Below are 21,512 nucleotides of genomic sequence, written 5' to 3' on the forward strand. Positions count from 1 at the left end.
GCCAGTGGAGGGAACGTAGTAGAGGGGTGGTGGGGGAGAACTTGGGAAGATTGAAGATCAGTCATGCTTCTGCATTTTGTATGAGTTGTAGAGGTCGGATGGTACATAGTGGTAGACCAGCTAGAAGGGAGTTGCAGTAGTCCAGTCGTGAGATTACTAAGGATGCACTCTTTTGTCATGAGTTAGTAAAAGAAAGGCTCTTTAAAAAAAGCCAAAAGAAGACAAACCTTGGGGACCTCAATGCTGAGACTGTTGTCTTTAATTCATACCAGGATTTGAATCCACTTTACGGTGTACTGCTCAATATGGACGAGTCCTGTCATTGGACCTTGGACATCTCCGCCACTGTGGGCCACCACAATCACTTCAAAGCTGCTTTTCATTTCTCTTTATCCTTTACCCCTTAACAGTCCGGCGCCAAATCGTTCTTATATAGATTTACATGCAAAGCTGTTTCTGTGTGAAGTGCATATGCATGCACTTTCTACCTTGAGCACTACGAAACTGAAGGTTGGACGGCTGAATGAAATTTATTTATTTTTTTAATACCTCGTACCGCACAGACACGTCTTATTCGGCAGCGTTCCGACAGACGTGACCCAGGATGCAGGACTAATTCTGACTTTTTGGGAATTCTGGATGAATTCTGGATCCAGTTCAGTCTGGAACATGTGCTCTGTGTGTCAGAATCTCTTAAAAACTTTACTATAATAAATCCTCATGTCAGAATGCCAGACAGAATGCCCCAGACTCATCAGAACAGTTTAAAAAATGTCATAGCAGCAATGCATATAAAGACAATTAATAAACATGGGTGTCAAGTTTCCTGTCGAATTAGTCTAGGACTAGACTTAATCCATGATTAGGAAACAGACCCATTTTGTCCGTCAAAAACATCAGTCATTAGGCCAGAAAAAAAAAAAAAAAAAAAAAAAAAAGATGAAATCCATGAAATGAAATCAAAACAAATAAATGACTGCACGATTTTTTTCCTGTAGTTTATTGCTTATAAATGCTCTAAACTATTTTTGGTAAAAATAAAATCTATCATAATATCACAAATAAAATAGTCACAATTACTTTACATGACATATTGCACAATAAAAAAGCCTTCATAAACAGGTGTTCTGTACATACGGATGTTTTCTGAGGTCCATGAATATAATTATTAGCTTGGTCTTTTTTTTTTTTTTTTTTTTTATACACCGGTTGCCATTTCATGACTACTCACGACTTCCCTTGGTCCAAAACCACCCACAAAAGAAAAACCTGGCAGCAACATGCCAGATGAACTAGTCTGTGTTCGACTAAAGAGCAAAAGAACCACATATGTGAAGCCCGCTATCATGAGTGCTAAGAATCTTCATAAAGAGAAGAGGGAAAAACAAATAATACTGATGATAACAATAAAAATGAATAACGGTGTGTCCCCACCCCCCAATCAGTCCAGTGAACAGAAGGGCGTGGCCTCACATCGGCGTCTTCAGACCTGCTCCGCCTCCACGTTTAATTCTGGACAGAGTTCTCGGAGGAGCATCTCCAGGAGGATCTGCAGGCGGGGGGCAGACGGACAATCAAAAGGAGTTTCGCCTGGCTGTAGTGATCAATGCAACCACGTGGTGGCAGCACGGCGCCCCACGGCGCCTATGCGAACTCATCGATTCTGAACATGCTTACGTAAAGGAGATGCTTGTTGGCACTGGATTCCTGAAGTGCATTGAAGATTTTGATGATGCCGTATCGGGCGTTCTGCTGTCCCACCAGGTTCTGTAGTGCATCTAACAGGGTGGACGGGGTGATTAGTAGAGGGTAAGGTAAAGATTGTCACATGTGATACACAGCAGCACAGCACACGGTGCACACAGTGAAATGTGTCCTCTGCATTTAACCCATCACCCTGAGTGAGCACCTCAGTGCCACCTTGGCAGATCAGGATTCGAACCGGCAACCATCTGATTACGGGGCCGCTTCCTTAACCGCTAGGCCCCCACTGGTAATAAACACGGACGAAAATGACAACGTGCACGCCCGCGCGGCGTGAAGTGGCAGCCAATCAGCACCGGCTCTCTGGGCGAAAGGAGGGCGCATTCGAGCCCCCAGTTGCCCGCTGGGTCTGCCGGCTCAAGAGCCTCTCGGTGGAGACGTGCGAGCAGGACGAGGGGGTTTTAATTTGAATAATTTGAATCCGTAAGTACGCACCCCGATCAACAGTTGCTCGGTTTTTGCGAGAGTTGTACTCTCGTACGGGTTGAGCGCATGGTTGCCTGGGAGACGGATTTCAATTGGAAAGCTGAAGTGCGAGGGCCCATGAACACCCGCCTCACCCGGGATATTGTCGAGTAGCTTCTGCTGCGCCCGCTCCTTGGTCTCCTGCCGTTCCGAGTAGGAGTGGCCGCCGCTGTGGGCCGCCAGCTTCCCGTTTGGCCAGAACGTGTCCCGGAAAACGCTGACGTAGTACACCAGCATCTGTTCACTGAAGATCCAGTTCACGGTGTCTCGGATTTGCCTTCGGGGGGAATAAAAAAAACGAAATTGGACATACAGAGATCGGCCAAGGCGAACCATTTAAGCGCGAGGAACAGTTCGCAGCATCGGTGCTCAAATGTTCATAATGTCCTGCTAATTAAACGAACATAACACCCACACGCCGAACAGCCATAAAATGAAGTGGAAAACGCTCTCTTTACAATGGCGCCTGGCAGTGGGCGGGTGGTATGACGTTCAAGTTCAAGTTGAGGTTGGGTGCTACATGAGGAACCTGGTCCTACACGTAACATTTAAACAAGGTTACAGACCGACATAAAGTCAGGGTTCCCACTCAATTTCCGTGACCTCCCATATAAACAAATGTCCAATATTACATTCGGGTGCTGAGCAGAAAAGGGTGTTTATTTTTGCCGTTATTATTGAAGGGTATAGGCAGCTTGCAGTGTTAAATGGAACAAACCAAAACCTCAACTCCATCCCTGACACCCTCTACATGCATCTTTTATTTCATCACTGAGCCGGTCCTAAATCCTTCATTTTCAAGCCAAATATCTTGAAATTTACCCTTGCCTGGCATGTTCAGCAAGCTCGAATGGCATAAGGACGCATGTCGACACACTCTTTCTAGAATGCAAAGATTTTACGTTCTAGAATGTTGCACATTTTTAGAGCAGGAGCGGTTTTGAGCTAAACGAAAGCCTCACTGGGAACAAAGATGCGTAAATACACATCAGGTTATGGCTACTGCACTATATACTATTAACAAAATTCCCTGATAATTCCCAGACTTTCCCTGATACTCTTAATATTATATATACACACAGACAGACAGACACACACACACTTTATCAGTCAAAAGTTTAGACACTTGCATTGGAGTCGTGCATTTTTTTCATTATACAAACTGAACTCAAAGGACAATGAAATAAACAGCAAACAGGGCAAAAGGTTGACGATTTGTGCCTCTCCAAACTAGGGAGCCTTTGCTGTGATGGCAGCATTTCACACTCTTGACTTCACCACCTTAAGTTGGTGAACGGGGACGGTTTCCAACGGTCCTGAAGGTTTACGCTCAACACGTTCTTATCGTTCACTCATGTTAATCAGAATCTCGTCAAGCGGCCTTTGAGGATGAACGAAGCAGCCCTGAAGGAAATAAGTGCTTTCTCCTTTTTCATGCGTTGGATTCTTCAAAATGTCTCCATCTTAGTCTCCATAACAGGCACAGAGAAAGTGCGTCCAAACTTTTGACTGCTAGTGTGTAGAATATGGAAATCGAGTGAGTAGGTTTGAGTGAGTGACCTTTTAAAATAGATTTCCCGCCCTGTGAGAACAAAGCTGTACAGTTGCATCCTGCACATGGAATTGTGTGTCGACTTGGTATCACTGTTACGAAGACAATCAATGGCATCTCTATGCAGGGACATACGTAAATGTACTCATCCAGTTATCAACCTCGAATTGACGGACAGTGACAGAACAATGGAAACGTTCCTTCATTGCTTACTTGTTAATGGTTCGTCCAAACGTAACTTGAACTAGTGCAATTAATGTCTTCCGTACCCACTTGAACACTGCAAAGAAAACGTAAAAAAAAGACAAGATGTTAGAGGCCAATATCCTTTCAGTTTTTACACACACACTGTAGATCTTCTTAGAGACACGTGCACAGAACGAATGCATTTTTTTAACAATAACCTCCCCCCCTTCGAATCATGGAGTCACCATGGAGTTTTGAACCTGCAACTCTGTCCTCTCCTGGTTCATTGGTGAGTGTCTTTACGCACCAGGCTACTACCACCTTCTACCACTAGAGTACATTATACCAGCCACGCTGTGAAATTAAATAGCATCCTGATGTGTATATAAGTCTGTTACAGAGAGGCGAAGTTCAGGCGTAATGGACACAGACTGGACAGCGCTACAACACTGTGGCCCGGGAAGGACCTGTGGGATCTTCATTCTGCTGGGCGAGACAGCTGTCCCCTATCTCAGTGCAGGTGAAAAGCAAAACACTGAGACGTTATCCCTCTACTGAAACAAAGCTGCTTCGATACACATACACACGCACAGGTTTAGAGAGACAGAGAGAGAGAGAGAGAGACACTCACTGCCCCTGAGTTCAAAAATTTCTCCAATGAGCATGAAGCAAGGCTCAGCCAGGGCATCCTTCTTCATGTCCACCTCATCGCCGTAGTCCGACAGATCACTGTCATCATCTCCATCGTCCTGCGGCACGACAAGAAAATTGGACATCAGTAAGTTTTATATATTACGGTATCCTAGCATATCAAATTAAGGATTATTGAGAGAACTGTGTATAGATTAAGTCTTTGATGTTTGTTGGTTCAGACGTTTCTCAGAGGCTTTTGCTTTCGAAGCCTCACCTCTTGGTGGGAGAAGAAGTCTCCAGGCAGCTTCTCCAGGAAGGACGCAAGGGAGAACGAGGACTTCTTCTGGATGTCCATGACCTTAAGGTGCTCCGGTGAGGGGCTGAGGAAGGCGTAGAGCGCCTCGCTCTGGCACATCCGCTCATCTGTCAGCATTTTCTGCATCAGAAGCAGGAAACGGTCCCGGTTAAATCGGCTTCCTCCAAACATCACATCAGAGCAGAAGCAAAAATATCATGCAAGCAGACCTCGCGATGCAAAGCTCTGGATAAGGGCGTCTGATAAATGCTGGAAAAGTAAATATTACCTGATGACAGTCACTCTGCACTCTTTGCACAAAATCTCTGTTCTTTTTTTTTTTTTGCTTATACATTGACTTTCACTCATTTGCACACCATCACCCTACCTGTTACACATATTTTATGTTAAAGACATAACAGTGTAATACTTGCTAATGCATATTGGTTTTCATTGTATATTTGCAATACTGTGGTCTGTAGCAGTCACTAAAAGCATTTCGCTGCATATCATACAGTGTATGACTATGTGTGTGACAAATAACATTTGAATTTGAGTTTGACTGATAAAATATAACTTTGTATAAAATGAAATGATTGAAAAGAAAAAAAAAAGTCTAATCCAGTAACCAAAACGTGAAGACATAAATCCACACTACATACATGTCAGCCATGCTCACCTGTAAAAATGTGTTCAGCTGGGTTTTGGATTTGTCCAGGAATTTTTGGTCAATGGATTTGAATGGCAGTTTGCTGACCGAGGGCAGCTGTACTTTCTTCAGGGAGGGGAAGCACTGGGGGGGGTAGAAAGAAAAGAAGAGACGAGGACGATAAAACCAGGTTCTGAAGACGCGCACACGGCCGTGACTCATCCTGTTCCCAAGGCAACGCGCTCTGCGGCATTACGAAGAGCAGCCATTACGTCTCGATGGTTGGACATTGGGACGACTGCCGGCAGAAACGGGCGTCCTCACCTCCGTCAGCTTCCTGTGCAGGGCCTGGAACTCGGTGAGTTTCCTGGTGACGCTCCAGCGGTTGTTTTTGGTGTCGTCCCCCTCCACGAGACTAACGGCTACTACGTAGAAGGGCATCTGCTCTCCGTTGTCCTCAGCCGCCTGCAGATAATGAAAACAGAATCGGTTAACGGGCAGAAAATAAGTTAATTATAAGCGAATATTGTCACATGCAGTACTGACTAAAACAATGAATACGCACTGCAGATGTCATGAATGTCATGAAAAAGACGCATATAATGAATTCTCCACACAACGCACTGGAATGCCTGTTAGAGAATATTAAAACTTTCTTGCGGAAGCCACATTTAGTGAACAAATATTGCAAAATGGGTTTTATACAGAATACCTATGCGGCGCAATCTGGATTAAAGAAACAGGAACAAAAAAAAAAATGATTAGTTTCTGTGTTGCGGTCTCAAAAGTAGGTGCCATTACTGTGCACCACTCTCACGATCCCACTACATAATGTATTTTATAACTACATTTACAGCATTTATCAGACATTTACAGCATTTACCAGATGCCCTTATCCAGAGCGACTTACAATCAGTAGTTACAGGGACAGTCCACACCTGGACCAACTTAATGTTAAATGTCTTGCTCAGGGACACAATGGTAGTAAATGGGATTTGAACCTGGGTCTTCTGCTACTACCACCAATGTAGTAATTAGTAACTATTTCACTTATAGGTATCTATGGGCACCAAGTGGTATTTTTTACACTGCCAACGACAAGCATTAACTATTATCAATTTATAATTACTGCTATAATCATCCTCTCCTCCATCTTGGCACTGGTCAGCACTGTTTCCATCGATAGAGGTCAAAGTTCCAAAAATGCTAAACTTTGCCTGCGGAGGCTCACGCAAGACGCTCTTCGGGCCATAAAATACACAAAGGGATTCAGAGCCGTTCGGACCGTGAAGGACTTTAAAGCACTCAGTCGATGGAAATCCATCATAATGTTCAATCATCCATCAAACTGTTTACTCTGAATGGAAATAAGCAAATTCAAGTGGAAACGGGCGTTTCGGTTTCTACCAAAATGTTCGATTAGCGCAGGCACGGCCCACCTCAGCGTTGCTTATTGCAGCTCTCCAGGTGCCCAGGTTCTCACACCACCAGTCCGTGCGCACGATGTGCAGCTGCAGGTCGCTGTGCTCCTTCTCCATGGCGCCGATCTCCTCCTTCAACTTCACAACAATCTGCAGCGCGCAGAAACAACAGGAGTCCATTACACTCTCCTGGGAGGAGAATTGGCAGGTTCCTGAAGTGAGATTATTTTAAATCTCATGCCCTCGTTTCATGAACAGACAGCAGGAAGAGCAAAATCACGAAAATATTTCATCCAGTGGAATGAAATATTCCAAGGGCACGGCGCCTTGCAGCGGAGGTGGGGCGGGTTAGTTCCGCTACATTTTACCCATTAATTCGCATTCGGCGTAGAGTTACGCGCCACTGGAGCGCACATTGTCTAGGAGGGAGAGCGCTAATGGCCTTGGAGAGCTGTTCCTGTATCTGCTCTTAGAGGACACACCTGAGCGAAGCAACAATGTGCTTCCACTAAAAAAAATGGCCGATATCCAGTCAAAACGCGGCGATTAGGCCTTCCGGTACCTTCTTGTCCGGCTTGGGAGCGTTCTGAATGGAGCCCAGCGCCTGCCGCTTGTACTCCAGCTTGTCGCAGAGCTGCCGCAGCTTGTTGGCGGCGTAGCTGACCTGCTCATTAATGCCCTTGCTCCCCTCGTCCAGGTCCTCTTCTGCGCCCTCGATGGCCTGGCACTGCGAAAGCCCCATTAAAAAAATTCGAAACATTGATTTCAGATTCCGAGACACTGTGCAGGACAAAGATATCTTTAGTCCTCCTGTTTGGGTGACCATTATGGAAATTGTAGGAAATGCTGCATTATAAGTACATTATAAGTACACTATTTCGGTCATAATTAAGAACGTTCAAGATTGCTTCTGTAATGAACGTGACTCACGCCTTCGTCCTTGTCCTCGCTGCTGGACTGCGAGCTGTTCCGCTGCTCCTCCCGCTTCATCAGGCGCTCGTACAGGTCGCTCACCAGGAACGACGGGTAGAAGCGCTCCTTCATGGTCTCGTACACCTCGCCCTGGATCTTGTACAGCACGTCGGTGCCCTTGTTGCCCACCAAGGTCTGTTGGATCTCCCTGTAGAGCGCCCTCTCCACCGGGATCTCGCGGCTCTCCACAAAGAAGTTCTGGTAGATCTCCCCGACCAGCTGTGGCACTTCAGTCTGAGCATGCGACAAGTCCTGGTCACGCCGTGGCCAATTTAAAAACCGACTGGACTAGCGTATCCCCTCTAGCATTACAACCCACTAGACCAGCGGGATTCGCAAATTCTCTTAGAAGATAAATGAAGATAACGCTGCATATATGTATAAAAGAACTAGGCTAGATGGTTGCTTGTAAAACTGAATTCATTCCGAGAAAATACTTGGAACATTTACAACTCAAAAATCTAACTTGAAGGTCTTTTTCAAATGAAATAAAAGCCAAAGTGTACCTGCAGCAAACTAAAGTGAGGACTGCAGCAAAATAAAAAGAGGAGATCTGGTCACCCCAACTCTGCGGCAGTATTCTAACTTTACACAACTTACTTATCAACTTAAAAAAAGTCAACACACACAAATCTTTAAACACTAAATGTTGTGTTAATACAACTGCTGAAACCCTACTCTAATTGAACAAATTCATTAACAGCTATGGTGAGGTGGCCATATTCTTTGCATCAAAATTTAAGACATTGCATTTAATGTGTTACAAGATAATCTTCCAATAATCTTCAAATATCTAATAACAGTGTATTAAAAAAATGGACAAAAATATGATCCACTTAAATTATTATTTATTTTCCAAAGCCCCAAGGAACCGGGGCTTAATTCTGGACTCAACGATCTCATTCCAGTCACATATTAACATCACCACTCTGGGCTCTTGTTCAGTGGTACTTTGGTGACTTTTTAGCATGTTAGTAACCTGTTGGTTGAGTTGGAACCAGAGGTTTTTTACAAAATTCTTTCCAACTGATTTACATTTACATTTAAATTTACAGCATTTATCAGACGCCCTTATCCAGAGCGACTTACAATCAGTGATTACAGGGACAGTCTCCCTGGAGCAACTTAGGGTTAAGTGTCTTGCTCAGGGACACAATGGTAGTAAGTGGGATTTGAACCTGGGTCTTCTGGTTCATAGGCGAGTGTGTTATCCATTAGGCTACTACCACCACCCTCGTCTTAAATCCACATTCCACTGGAAATTTCCCACTGTGCACCACAAGTTTTTTTCCCCCCACAGAATTGCCTCACGCTTTCTGCTTGCCTAAACGTGTGTCCAATTCCGATCCGATTAAATCTAAAATCTAAACAGTCCTGGTGGAGCCTGCGGAGTTGGGACTTTACCTTGTTAGCCGTCTTCAAGGTCTCCACCATCTCCCAAAAGCTGATGAGAGCTCTCTTATCCACTCGCTCCATGTAAACCCGAAAATGATCTCGGAATGATGGGTTGGACATAATCTCCTCAAACTGAAGGATCTGGAGGGGAAAAAAAAGAGGCAAGTGTTTGAATCCCTTATCCGAGCCTTGCCATCATGACGTTAAATCACAGATAACAGCACAGATCTCTACTCTCTGTACAAACGCGCGGGAAAGCCTCATCTGGATCCATTAAATCTGTGCTCGATGTGGTCAAGACAAGGGTTTAAAAAAAAAAAAAAAAAAAAAAAAAAAAAATCCACTTTTACTGCACTCTAAACCGAATTCTCCACACACACCTTGTCTCATTTTAATACTTATTCACAGTGCATCACTTCTTTTTTTTTTTTTTTGTTACGTCACAGCCTTTTTTCCCCCATTAGAATTAAACACAACACCCCACAATGACAACGGGAAAATTGATTAAAAAAAAAAAAAAAAAAAAAAAAGTATTTACAGCCTTTGCCACGAAGCTCACAAATTCCTCCAGTTTCGCTGGATCATCCTTGGGATGCTTCTGCAGCTTCTCTGCAGTACTTCTCTGTCAACACAGGCCACCCAGATACTGGTTCAGTCCTTAGTAATCTCAGAACAGCTCAGTCGCTGAGCAGCTCAAGATTTTCCTCTTTAGAGAATATTTAGATGAACTTGTAACTTTCTTATTGTCTGACTTACGTACAGAATCTACAACAGAGTGAATAAAAAGATTGTATTCATAGTTGGGGTCCTAGTGAACCAGAATTGATCTCTTCATCCATGGTAACTTGAAAGCACGTTGTAAGTCGCTCTGGATAAGGGCGTCTGCCAAATGCCTTAAATGTAAATGTACTTGATTACAGTTGTCCTGACTATTTTAACGGGGTTCCGAAAGGACTCAGGAACAGGGAACCACACACTTTCTGGCTTTGGGGCCCATCGCCGTCTTCCATGGCCCCGTCCTCCTGCTGCTCGTAGTTGGCCCCGCCCAGCAGCCGGATCCTCTTCTCGCACTGCTTCTTGGCCACGGTGAGCTGGTTGATGTAGCGCTTCATGTTCCGAGCTCGCAGAAGATCCGCCTTCATGGCGGCCGTCTCCTTCCCTTTACTGTCTGTGGGGGTTCAATTGGACATAGAGAACACGATGCTTAAGAGAGGGGGAGACCTCAAATCAGGAGCAGGACAAGTACAGAAAAACACATACAGATTGGCGAGCCGCTGAGAACTTGCTAGCAAGGTGGTAGTAGCCTAGAGGGTAACACACTCGCCTATGAACCAGAAGACCCAGGTTCAAACCCCACTTACTACCATCATGTCCCTGAGCAAGACACTTAACCCTGAGGGTCTCCAGGGGGACTGTCCCTGTAACTACTGATTGTAAGTCACTCTGGATAAGGGCATTTAGTAAATGCTGTAAATGTAGCATGCTAACTTCAGCAATTATCTCTATAATGCAATGTATGCAATGTCTATGGAACAAAACAAAAACTTTAAGACCCCGCGGGTACCGTGTGATTTTAACTCGCTCTGCACAAGAGAGTTTGATAAACACAGTCAATGTAAAATGGGGGGAAAAAAAGAGAGAAAACAAAGCAATATTAATAACCCCCCATTACAAAATGGAGTTTTGTTAGACTGAGATGTTTAAGGTGCGACACCCACAGCGGCTTCTTTGAAAAGTAAAATATGGTTGGTGTACAAAAGGTGCAGAACATGAATTTTGGCAACCGTGAATACCGGTAAAGCAGCAAAAGACAAGATCGAGGGCCTGATATTAAGGAGATTGCACAGAGATGTGCAGACAGCGAGGCCAGTGTCTACCTATACGAGGGAATGAAGGAACCGGCTTACCTTTCTGCTTCTTCAGCTGAGGTATGCTGCTGATCGTGGTGGCCTGAATGATCTCCACTACGATCTGGTACCTGGAGAAACGGAGAGGGACGACAATTAATAAAGCCATTCATGCTTTTTATTCACTGGTGCCATATTTAACCTCTACAGAGGACAACTGGAAAGCTGAAGCCTTTTCACTCACTCACTCACTTTTTTTTTTTTATAAGCCATAAAAGATCTACAGACTTTTTGGACATTGTCTTTATTTTACACTGGTTCAACATTTGAACGGTGATCTATATGATATTTTCTTAATTTTATTTATCTGAATAAGGGGATTAAAAAAAAAAAAAAGATGCATTTTGCTGCGTAACCAACCCCTTCACCCCAATTGGATGGCTGATGAGGAAACGTGCGATTATTACCCTCTAATGGGACTGTAGTCAAGAAAGCTCTGTTCTCAGACAGGCCAGCCATTGTTGAAAACGTTAAGCAGCTTGCTGTTGCTATAGAAACTTCGACCAATTCTGGTTTTATTTTGATTTATTCATTTATTTATGATTAAATTTAACAGAAGAGTGTTAACAGATGATGAAATTCAGATTAATGTTGCTCAACGGTGTTTAATTAACCCTGGAATTGTTCGTTTGAACAGTGTGTTCATTGTGTGGGGAAGAAAAATACTGCATTTAATTCTCACATAAACAGTACGGCCCGTCCTTCAGAATCCGAAATAGCAACAGCGCCGGCAGTACGTGACTTCACATCTGACATTCACGCTGCAATTTAATGTATTGCCGTCAATTCTTTTATTCTGAGGAAAATGAATGAAAACTTGCAGAGCACAGAGGTGTTCAAAAACGACCTGACATTTAAATAAGGCCTTCCGGTGACCTCAAGGAAGTGATATAATATCTAAAAATGATCTTAAATCAACATTCAATTGAAAATCTGGATTACATGGAAACCAATAACTATCAGGCCGTGGTCTTCAGAGTCTGGGGGAGTTTAATGATTTTCTTTCATTTGAACTCAAACCTTGACCTGGTGTGTGTGTGTGTGTAAATATAAATCACTTATTTCTTTATGGCTGAGGGCGCAGCCTCACCTGAGCTGTTTGAGGAAATCGATGTCAGAGCTGCTGCTGATGAGCTTGATGAAGTCCTCGTAGGACGGCGCGTAGGTGTAGGCCTTCTTGTGATGCTCGTTCACCTGCTCCCGGTGTTCCAGCTGGGCCAGCAGCGTCCGGTTGATGTAGTCCGGGTCGCTCAGGACCTCGACCATCGGCTTCAGCACTGACGGCGCAGACACAGGACACACTCACAAAATCCACCACGGCTCTCCACAGACATTCTGAAACGCGTTGAATAAATAAGTTGTAAAAAGCCGCCGGGTTCGAGCTGACATCTCCTACAGATTTGTCACTTGTGTGGGCAGATTTTCATTTCTGGAGGGGAGGAAAGACACATTCGGTTCGTCTGAAGTCGATCTGAATTGGGGTGTTAGAACATCTTTGAAGCGGGGAGCTCTCATGCACTCATTAGACACCCCAGTCTACGCGCTCAGAATTTAATCTCACCACAAGCGATGTTCCTGCGGTGCTTCAGACAGGCTTTTCATCCCATAACTTTCTGCCATCAAGAGAGAAGAATATAAAAAGCTCCAGAATACTTTGTTAAGCTGCAACTTTTGTTTCATTTGTTTTTCGCAGGGGTATGCAGGTTGTTTATTTTAAGGAAAGCCCGGATCATCTCTCCATCAGAGACCCTTTCCCCACACTTGACTCATAGTTGATGTATGCAAATATGCAATAAAAAAAGCGCTAATTTCTGTATTTTATTTCAGTCTGGCTTCCTGAGGGTCCTACTGAGTCACATAATCATCTTTGATTCTCACAATGAAAGTCCACATTGCATTTCAGTCCGTTGAGGATTTCAATGTTTGGTCACAATTTCTCACATTTTACGGTGCTGTTATATAAGCATTACACAGCTCTGTTTAAACATTTTGATAATTACAAAACTTTTTTTTATTTTACTTACTTGATAATAAAAAAAAAACACTGAAATGTATTTTGGTGATTTAAAGTTAAAGTGAAGTGATTGTCATTGTGAAGCACTGCAGCACACGGTGAAACATGTCCTCTGCTTTTAACCACCACCCTTGGTGAGCAGTGGGCAGCCATGACAGGCGCCCGGGGAGCAGTGTGTGGGGACGGTGCTTTGCTCGGTGGCACCTCAGTGGCAACCCTTCTTTTTACGAGTCCGCTTCCTTTCCCGCTAGGCCAAATAAACGCATTAAACGGGTGGAGTCCAAACTTGGCCATGATGATGTTAGTTCTTGATCCATTTTTTTATTTAAATTAGTTGATTTATGTCTTTTCAGTATGTTAAATGGACACTGCATTTACATTTTACATTTACAGAATTTATCAGATGCCCTTATCCAGAGCGACTTACAATCAGTTACAGGGACAGTCTCCCTGGAGCAATTTAGGGTTAAGTGTCTTGCTCAAGGACACAATGGTAGTAAGTGGGATTTGAACCCGGGTCTTCTGGTTCATAGGCGAGTGTGTTACCCACGAGTGTGTTACCCACTAGGCTACTACCACTGAACATACATATTCAACAGGCAACTAGGATGAAAACGTAATAGCGGCGAGTGGTGGGCTGAATAACGGATGCACCACGTTCAGAATGACTCACACAACTGGAATGGATTCTTAATGACAATTTCATGGCTAATCGCTGGGAATTACCACTGGAGATCTAATAAGGGTGCAGTGCCGCGATTCTCATAAGGGACTAATAAAAGGGGTTTTTTTTTTTTTTGCTTGTATGAAAGCTCCACAGTAGGGCCTTTCCTGTCATAACGGCAGACCGCGGGCCGAAAGCACAGAACAAAGACGACCATTGTGCTCAATCTCAAGCACATAACGGAATTATGGCCAGAGATTAAATAAAAACCAATTGTGAGATTTGAGCAAAAGCCAAAAACAAGATTTCCAAAGCTAATTCACTGATCCGCCAGTTGTCGATTATCTGCAGCAATATGACGTAATAAAAAAAATTAAAAAATCAACAAAAGATGACCAACAACATGATCGCGCACCTTCAGCTCGGATCAAAAATGGCTGAACATAAGACGTCGCCCTGTTGCAACAGATTAAGGTGACGCTGCAGGGACAAAGACACGTTTCTGGGAAACGGCGTGTGACGGGAAACGGGTCCTGCCGATTTATTTCACGGTGTGAGCATGTGTCAGACAGCAGTGGCGGCTCGGTACAGGTCCCACTTCACTGCATACTTGGGGTGATGGTAGCCTAGTAGTTAAGACACTGAGCAAGTCTCCATGGGGACTGTCCCTGGATAAGCATGCAACAAGACGCGTCCCTGCCGACCTTTGCGGCTTCGAGCGACGTGTCTACCTTTCATAGCAACGATCTCCACCAGCACGGCGCGCAGGCTGTGGGAGCGGGCGTCGCGGGCCGGAAGCAGGCACAGCAGGAGCAGGCGGGAACAGCAGCGCAGGAAGCGCTGCTCCTCCTCCGGACTGCGCAGACACGGGTGCAGGGGGAACGGCTTGTGCACGTCCTCCTGTCTACACAGACGGAAAAATTATCTCAGAAAATTTTTTTATTTTTTTTTTTTTTAATTGCCTGGGGGGTTCTGGTGTGTGGGAGGAGAAGGGAGAGAAGGAAAAGAGAGCGAGGCACAGTCATCCCCTACAAATTAGGAGCGGGGAGCGATGGTCGTTACCGCATCCACGCCCCGAGGGGTCATTTTGCGAGACAGCGGTGAGAGTCCCCGCCCCGCTCAGAGCAAAAAAAAAAAAAAAAAAGACAAATTCGTACAATATAAGCTGTTGTTAGTCCCGTTTACGGGAATAACACTGCATCGACGTTGCCTGGTCTCCCGTTTAACCCCCCGAGAAGAATCGACATTCTTTACATTCTCAACAATAATTTTACATTTTTCTCTTCACCTGCAAGCTGAAAACGTGAACAGCGGTCGGCAACCTCCACACACGTCAAATAAAAAAAAAATATCATGCATAAAGACAGATTCACAACGTACAAGAGGACAGTCACATCGATCTGTAGACATGTAGAGCTAACGTGACTCTCGACGCCGCTCCGCTCTGAGGTTTGTGGACCTCCCCGTGCCGCCGCCCACTCTCCTTTTTTTTTTTTTTGGTCTTTTTGACCTACTTACAGTAAACACACAACCGGATGAACGTAAAAAAAAAATAAATAAAAATACAACAGCCTTCAGTACAACGTTAAATCCCAGACCATTCCGCCCTGAAGAGGAAATCAGCAGACGCTGTGCAACGTGGAGGAAGCTGCTGCTGCTGCTGAATCAAATATTAAAGCTGCAGATTTTGCAGATTTTTTTAGGAGGTTAAAAAAAAAAAAAAAAAACTGGCACATAGTTAGTAATATTCAGTCAAGATGCTGGAACTACAAAAAATAAATAAATAAATAAATAAATAAATTTGTCGTTCAAAGGCCAGCTTACTCAAGTTCAAGTTAATGTAACAAGCTACATGTAACATTTAAACAAAGTTACGAACTAACAAAGTGCACGTGTGCGACACAAACCGGGCAACATAAAGTGTTTTTATAATAAAAAAATAAAAATAAAATGATTAAAGTGCTAGAATTACAAACAAAACATGTAGACAATAAGTAGACACCAGTGAAATGAATCATGAAAGTGCAAAGTAAAAATGCAGAAATAGATCCTATTTTCGAACTATGAAATATGAAGCGGCCGGGTTGCCGAAAACGCCCGTGAGCCGGGTCGCCCCGGACTATTCTTATAATCCGCTTCGCGCAGCGACCCTGTTCCATTTCCACGTTTTCGGCCCACGTCACGGTCAGCCGCTCTAGGACGCACGAGGGTCCCGACAGCCGAGACTCCTGCCATCCCGACGGCTGTAAAAGCGCCTTACTTGGTGTTCGCTGCTTTGAGGTCACAGAAGTGGGCGTGCAGGGCCTTGACGAGGTCGTTGCAGACCACGTTCACCACGTCCACGTCCGCCAGGCGGGCCCGGAGCTGCTTGACCACCTCCCAGAAGTCCTCGGACAGCATCTGGTAGAGCTGTCCCTCATCGCGGCTCAGGGGCACGTACCACGACAGGACGTAGTCTCTGTAGCTGTAGTCGAACACTGGCGGAGAGAGACAAACGTGCGCAGGGCTGAATGCAAAAGGACTGCGGCGGCCATTTTTCCACCTGGCTACAAAGCGCACGTCCGTTTAAAATGCATTTGACGCGCAAAGCGATGGTTGGGTCACAATTGCTATTTATGACTATCACACGCAAATAAAAGCAAGAGGATTAAAGGAGCAGACGGCAACATGTTAAAGTGACTTTGGAGAGGACGTTACTGCAGCCGCTGGATCGTTCGAGCTCACGAGCTGCATCCCTGTTACAGTCATTCTGACTGCATACGCCGCGGCCAAACAAATCGAGCGACTCCTTCCCCGCAGGAAAGAAAGGGTCGCTTCTCCAGAGAGACGCGAGGAGCTCTGCCACGGCGAAACGCCTTCGCCGTGCCCGCCAGCGATCCTTCCGCAGCCGCGGCGAGGAGACGCTAATGCGATCAGGCAACTCGTAACCACCTCTCCAGTCAGGAGAAGGGTGGTCAACCTGAAGCTGTGGGGAGCTGTGGAAAGACGTGTCCTAATTAAGTAAAGTAAAGTGAAGTGATTGTCACTGTGTGATACACTGCAGCACTGCACATGGTGCACACAGTGAAATTTGTCCTCTGCATTTAACCCATCGCCCTTGGTGAGCAGTGGGCGGCCATGACAGGCGCCCGGGGAGCAGTGTGTGGGGACGGTGCTTTGCTCGGTGGCACCTCAGTGGCACCTTGGCAGATTGGGATTCGAACCTTTTGATGATGGGGCCGCTTCCTTAACCGCTAGGCCACCACTGCCCCACAAATTTTCTCTGCAATTTAAACACATCGAGCACAATAGATTTTTTTTTTTGAGCGTGCTGTGGATGCACAATAACTTCATGTCCCTGTTACATAGGCAACACATGCATGTTGTACATAATGTGCTTGATCTCACGACGTACTAATAAAGTGAACCTTGAACGCAACATCGATGAAATCCCCTCCTGATAAAGCGTTAAAGGTCCCCCATCATACAAATTTCACTTTGTGAGATTATTTGACATTAATACGAGTTCCCCGAACCTGTCTGTGGTCCTGCAGTGGCTAGAAATGGCTCTCTGAACGGCAGCTCAGGGATCTGGAATGTGTCCCCTTATGACGCCATAAGGGGAAAAGGTTACCTCCCGTTTCTCAGGCTTTTTCCCAAACATGGTGGTTGGTAAATGGTGGTGACGCGCATTTCCACCTCAACTTCTATACGCCGCTCTCGTCCTCGTCCCGCCTCTCTCCTCCTCATTAGCATTTAAAGCTACAGACACCAAAACAGTGCGTAATTCTGGATCATAGCTGAACTTCAGATACAGTATTAGGGGACAACTAAGACAGATCTAAATAAATTGATTTTTAACATTTTATCAGGGGGAGCAGGGAAGGAGGGAATTTCATCGATGATGCGTTTTTACATTTATGGCATTTACCAGACGCCCTTATCCAGAGCAACTTACAATCAGTAGTTACAGGGACAGTCCCCCCCCTGGAGAAATTTAGGGTTGATGCGTTCAAGGTTCAGTTTATTAGTACACAGTGAGATCAACTCCTCCAAGCACATCGTCAGTATATATGTACAACATGCGCCTGTCATGGCTGCTCACTGCTCACTAAGGGTGATGGTTAAATGGGGTGGTAGTAGCCTAGTGGGTAAAACACTCGCCTATGAACCAGAAGACCCCAGGTTCAAACCCCACTTACTACCACTGTGTCCCTGAGCAAGACATTTAACCCTAAATGTCTCCAGGATGGACAACTACTGATTGTAAGTCGCTCTGGATAGCACGCTCATTTTGCGCGAAGAAAACCAACAGCAAGGAGGACTTAGTGGGGGCTGTTCCCCTCACTCTCAACGCAAGTCCGCGTGGCGGTTTACGGCTGCCCAGACCCCTCAGGGTTCATTCCGCGAGACGTCGGATGGGCGGCGCTAAGCGAGCAGTCCCCGTGGCGCCGCCGGCTCTTCGGCATGGCCGCCTCCTTATTTTTCCACCATCATGTGACCCTCACACTGCACTGGCCAGTAAGCCACAAGCGGTAAATAGAAGCGCTCCGGAAAACTTTGATTTTTTTTCCAAGGACTGGCGCGTCGTGCCGCTCTAAACGCAGAGGAGCATTACGCTGCTGTCTATTTAACATCAATCACTGGTTTTATTCCAGCAGGGAACCCGAGAGCCCAAACGAATCCTCAGCGTCCAGCGAGGGTCCGTCCTCTCGGTATAATTGCCTGGGACGAGGCCGGGGTGTCGTCAGAGCGCACTAGGACCAATTAGGCGGGATTTCAGAAGCGTCTTTTTTTTTTTTTTTTTTAAGTTAATACACAGCAGCACAGCGCACGGTGCACACAGTGAAATTTGTCCTCTGCATTTAACCCATCACCCTGGGTGAGCAGTGGGCGGCCATGACAGGCGGTGTGTGGGGGACGGTGCTTTGCTCAGTGGCACCTTGGCGGATCGGGATTCGAACCGGCGACCTTCTGATTACGGGGCCGCTTCATTAACCGCTAGGGCCACCACCGCCCCCACCGCTGTCTGGCGAAGGCGGCTTCGGAAAGCACCGCCCACACACCGCCTCGTACTGGCTTTTAACAGGCCGGCCACGAAAAGGCCCGCGGTGATGGCAGAGCAGGAAGCTGGGTACAATTCAGGAAAAAAAAAAAAAAAAAACATTTCTTTCGCGGTCCACGAAAACAGAGTTTGAACGCGCTCCCCCACACAGTAGTAACAAACGTGGTAATAAACCTTATGGATACAGCTAGCTGTGGAAATGAGAATTAGTAGCCGGACGGTCCGTAGCGACAGTCTGTAGCCGACTTCGGAGCGCTGGCACAAACGGATATCGCCCGTTGTGTTCTCCGCCAGAACACATAATTTATAATAATGATCGCAAATTGCGATGATTTATAATAATAATCCGGGACGAGCACATACGTTACGCTCGTCTGGTGTTTTAACTGAGGATCGAAACGATGGCAAGAAAGATGGAAACACAAAGAGATCTACATGGACCTGGGAATCACCTTCCTTCAAGGCTTTATCCACGTTGTGCGACACCACAACTCTCCTGGTTTGTGCCGAGTCCAAAAGGGGGACGGAGAAACGCCCCTGTGGAAACAATAACAGAGACAACCTTGAGACACGTGGCAAAAAAAAAAAAATTAGGGTCAAGGTTTTACGAATGCTGCTTTAAAAAACCAATCCCAGACATTTCAAAGGGGCATAAATTCAGATATACAGAACATTTGAAAACGTTGAGTCAATAATTGCTGATGTGTAGAGACGTGCTAGAAGAGCTGGGTGTCGGCCTCTCTCCCAACTCTGTAAACTAATGAACGAACTCCCAACAAGCAAAAGTCTGCAGATGATGAGTGCCTTTCTTTTATTTTTCTTGAAATTTATCAACTAAAACGTTAAAATAACTTTGCGAGGCTGATCATACAGAAAAACCCAACAGTAACGTATTGCGCATACACCGCTTTTCCCATATGGATTGGAATTGAGAAACACCGAGACACTTTTACACACTTTCACTGTTACACTAGTCATGTGACCCCATATCCTGCCCATGTGAGATTTTGGGGTCTAGATGCATCATCAAGGCACGTAGATGTTCTACACACCGCTATGAGCATTTTAGGCGACTTTGTAAGGATTTTGTCCCCTTCACCATGACTCCTTACCATTAATCTGCTTAGGAAGTCCAGCAGGTGCGCAGGGCGCCTCTCCGTGGTGTCGAACCTGCTGACCCTCACCGGGCTCCTCTTCACCAGCAGCCCGACGCCGCCCAGCAGGACGCAGAGCGCCGCGAACGACGCGTACACGGACAGCTGGAGCAGGAAGGAGCTCACGCTGAGCCCCCCGCAGCCCAGCTGGAGCAGCAGCGCCGCGGCGACGCCGAGGGCGACGGGCGCCAGGAGACGCGCGGGGGGGCGGCCGGCGGCGGCGGCGCTCGGCATCGGGGCCTCGGCGCCACCGCCGCTGCTGCCACCGAGATGCATGCTGCTGGAAATGACATGTCCTCAGAGCGTCCGCTCCGCATGCACCGCCGGCGCGGTCGCACCGGCGGCGCAGCCAGCGAATCGCATTGGGCGTTACGCAAATGTATTAACCTACCCTCCAACAAACGGGCGAGAGTAAGGAAGGAATAAGCGTCGCCCGAGGCTATGCCCGTCGGCGCGTTTGCATGGTGAAAGTACGGGGAGCCAAAGTCGGCAGACGGCGACGACGCGTAATAACGGCGGAATAAACCAAATGGAAACGCGCAAATAACCGACGCTGCTCGCAGCTAACGCTAATAAATAAGCACACGAGAACGTGGCGAGTTCGTGGCGGGATGCGGTATTTTTTTTTTTATACCGCGCCCAGGGATGCAACGTCTGCGCGAAACGCGTCGCGGCCGAGAGATGACGGGTGGCCCGCTTGCTGTGGAGCGGCGGCGACAAGGCTAACGGGCTAACCGGTTAGTTCCAGGGGTCCCAGCCATTCGGGCCAATCAGCGCGCGGCGTCCACGGTGCGGACCAATCGGCGCACGGCGTCCGCGGCGCGGACCAATCAGAGCACGGCATTTGCGGTGCGGCGATTACGACGCGGCGTGCTGTATTCTGCCAAACTGGGGGGCTAAATGCTTACATTCGATGGAATAGTTTTCATTAGCGAAACAAACAAGCTTTGAGCTCGTTTTATTTTTTATTGTAATTGTGATCGTTTATATCAAACATGCTGTGCGTCCAAGCTCGCTTACAAATTAGACTAAAAGCCGACACTTGTTTTTATTATAGTCGGTGTCCAAAACATATGTTAGCTGTGCTGTGGCGCCATCGTCTGGTTACCTCAGAAACGTCATCACTTCATAGAGATTATGTTTTAGAAACCTGATGTGTTAATAATGCTAGATATTTTTGCATTGGGCCGCACACGTTTAAAGGGTGGTCTGTTAAATCTCTTGAGGTTCAAATGCCTCGTTCTTATCAAAGGAATCGGACACAGCATAGCAATTAGATTTCACTCTAAAGCATTCGTATTCAATAACGGGGAGGTCTGCCTTCGTCTGCACGGCGTAGACATCACCCTTGTGAGCAACGTGGCTAAGGTTCGTATCCCTGCACAGCAGTTCATGTA

At 46.1% G+C, this 21,512-nt stretch overlaps 1 protein-coding gene across 1 annotated transcript; it reads right to left on the reverse strand.

Annotated features, from left to right (window-relative positions):
* Nucleotides 1-1,142: 1,142 nt before the first annotated feature.
* On the reverse strand, nucleotides 1,143-20,875 carry snx25 (sorting nexin 25). Its single transcript, XM_028959569.1, has 19 exons — nucleotides 20,074-20,875; nucleotides 19,414-19,498; nucleotides 16,178-16,394; nucleotides 14,649-14,821; nucleotides 12,330-12,516; nucleotides 11,240-11,310; nucleotides 10,310-10,500; nucleotides 9,342-9,473; nucleotides 7,896-8,171; nucleotides 7,528-7,692; nucleotides 6,984-7,115; nucleotides 5,869-6,009; nucleotides 5,575-5,688; nucleotides 4,875-5,036; nucleotides 4,599-4,716; nucleotides 3,995-4,061; nucleotides 2,325-2,506; nucleotides 1,678-1,778; nucleotides 1,143-1,549 (listed from the first exon to the last, which is right to left on the reverse strand). Exons 1-19 carry the CDS (start codon nucleotides 20,389-20,391, stop codon nucleotides 1,484-1,486), a joined length of 2,898 nt encoding a protein of 965 aa, XP_028815402.1. The 5' UTR covers nucleotides 20,392-20,875; the 3' UTR covers nucleotides 1,143-1,483.
* Nucleotides 20,876-21,512: the final 637 nt, after the last annotated feature.

Source organism: Denticeps clupeoides, chromosome 18 (assembly GCF_900700375.1).
Source record: "Denticeps clupeoides chromosome 18, fDenClu1.1, whole genome shotgun sequence".
In the NCBI taxonomy this organism is placed as follows: domain Eukaryota; kingdom Metazoa; phylum Chordata; class Actinopteri; order Clupeiformes; family Denticipitidae; genus Denticeps; species Denticeps clupeoides.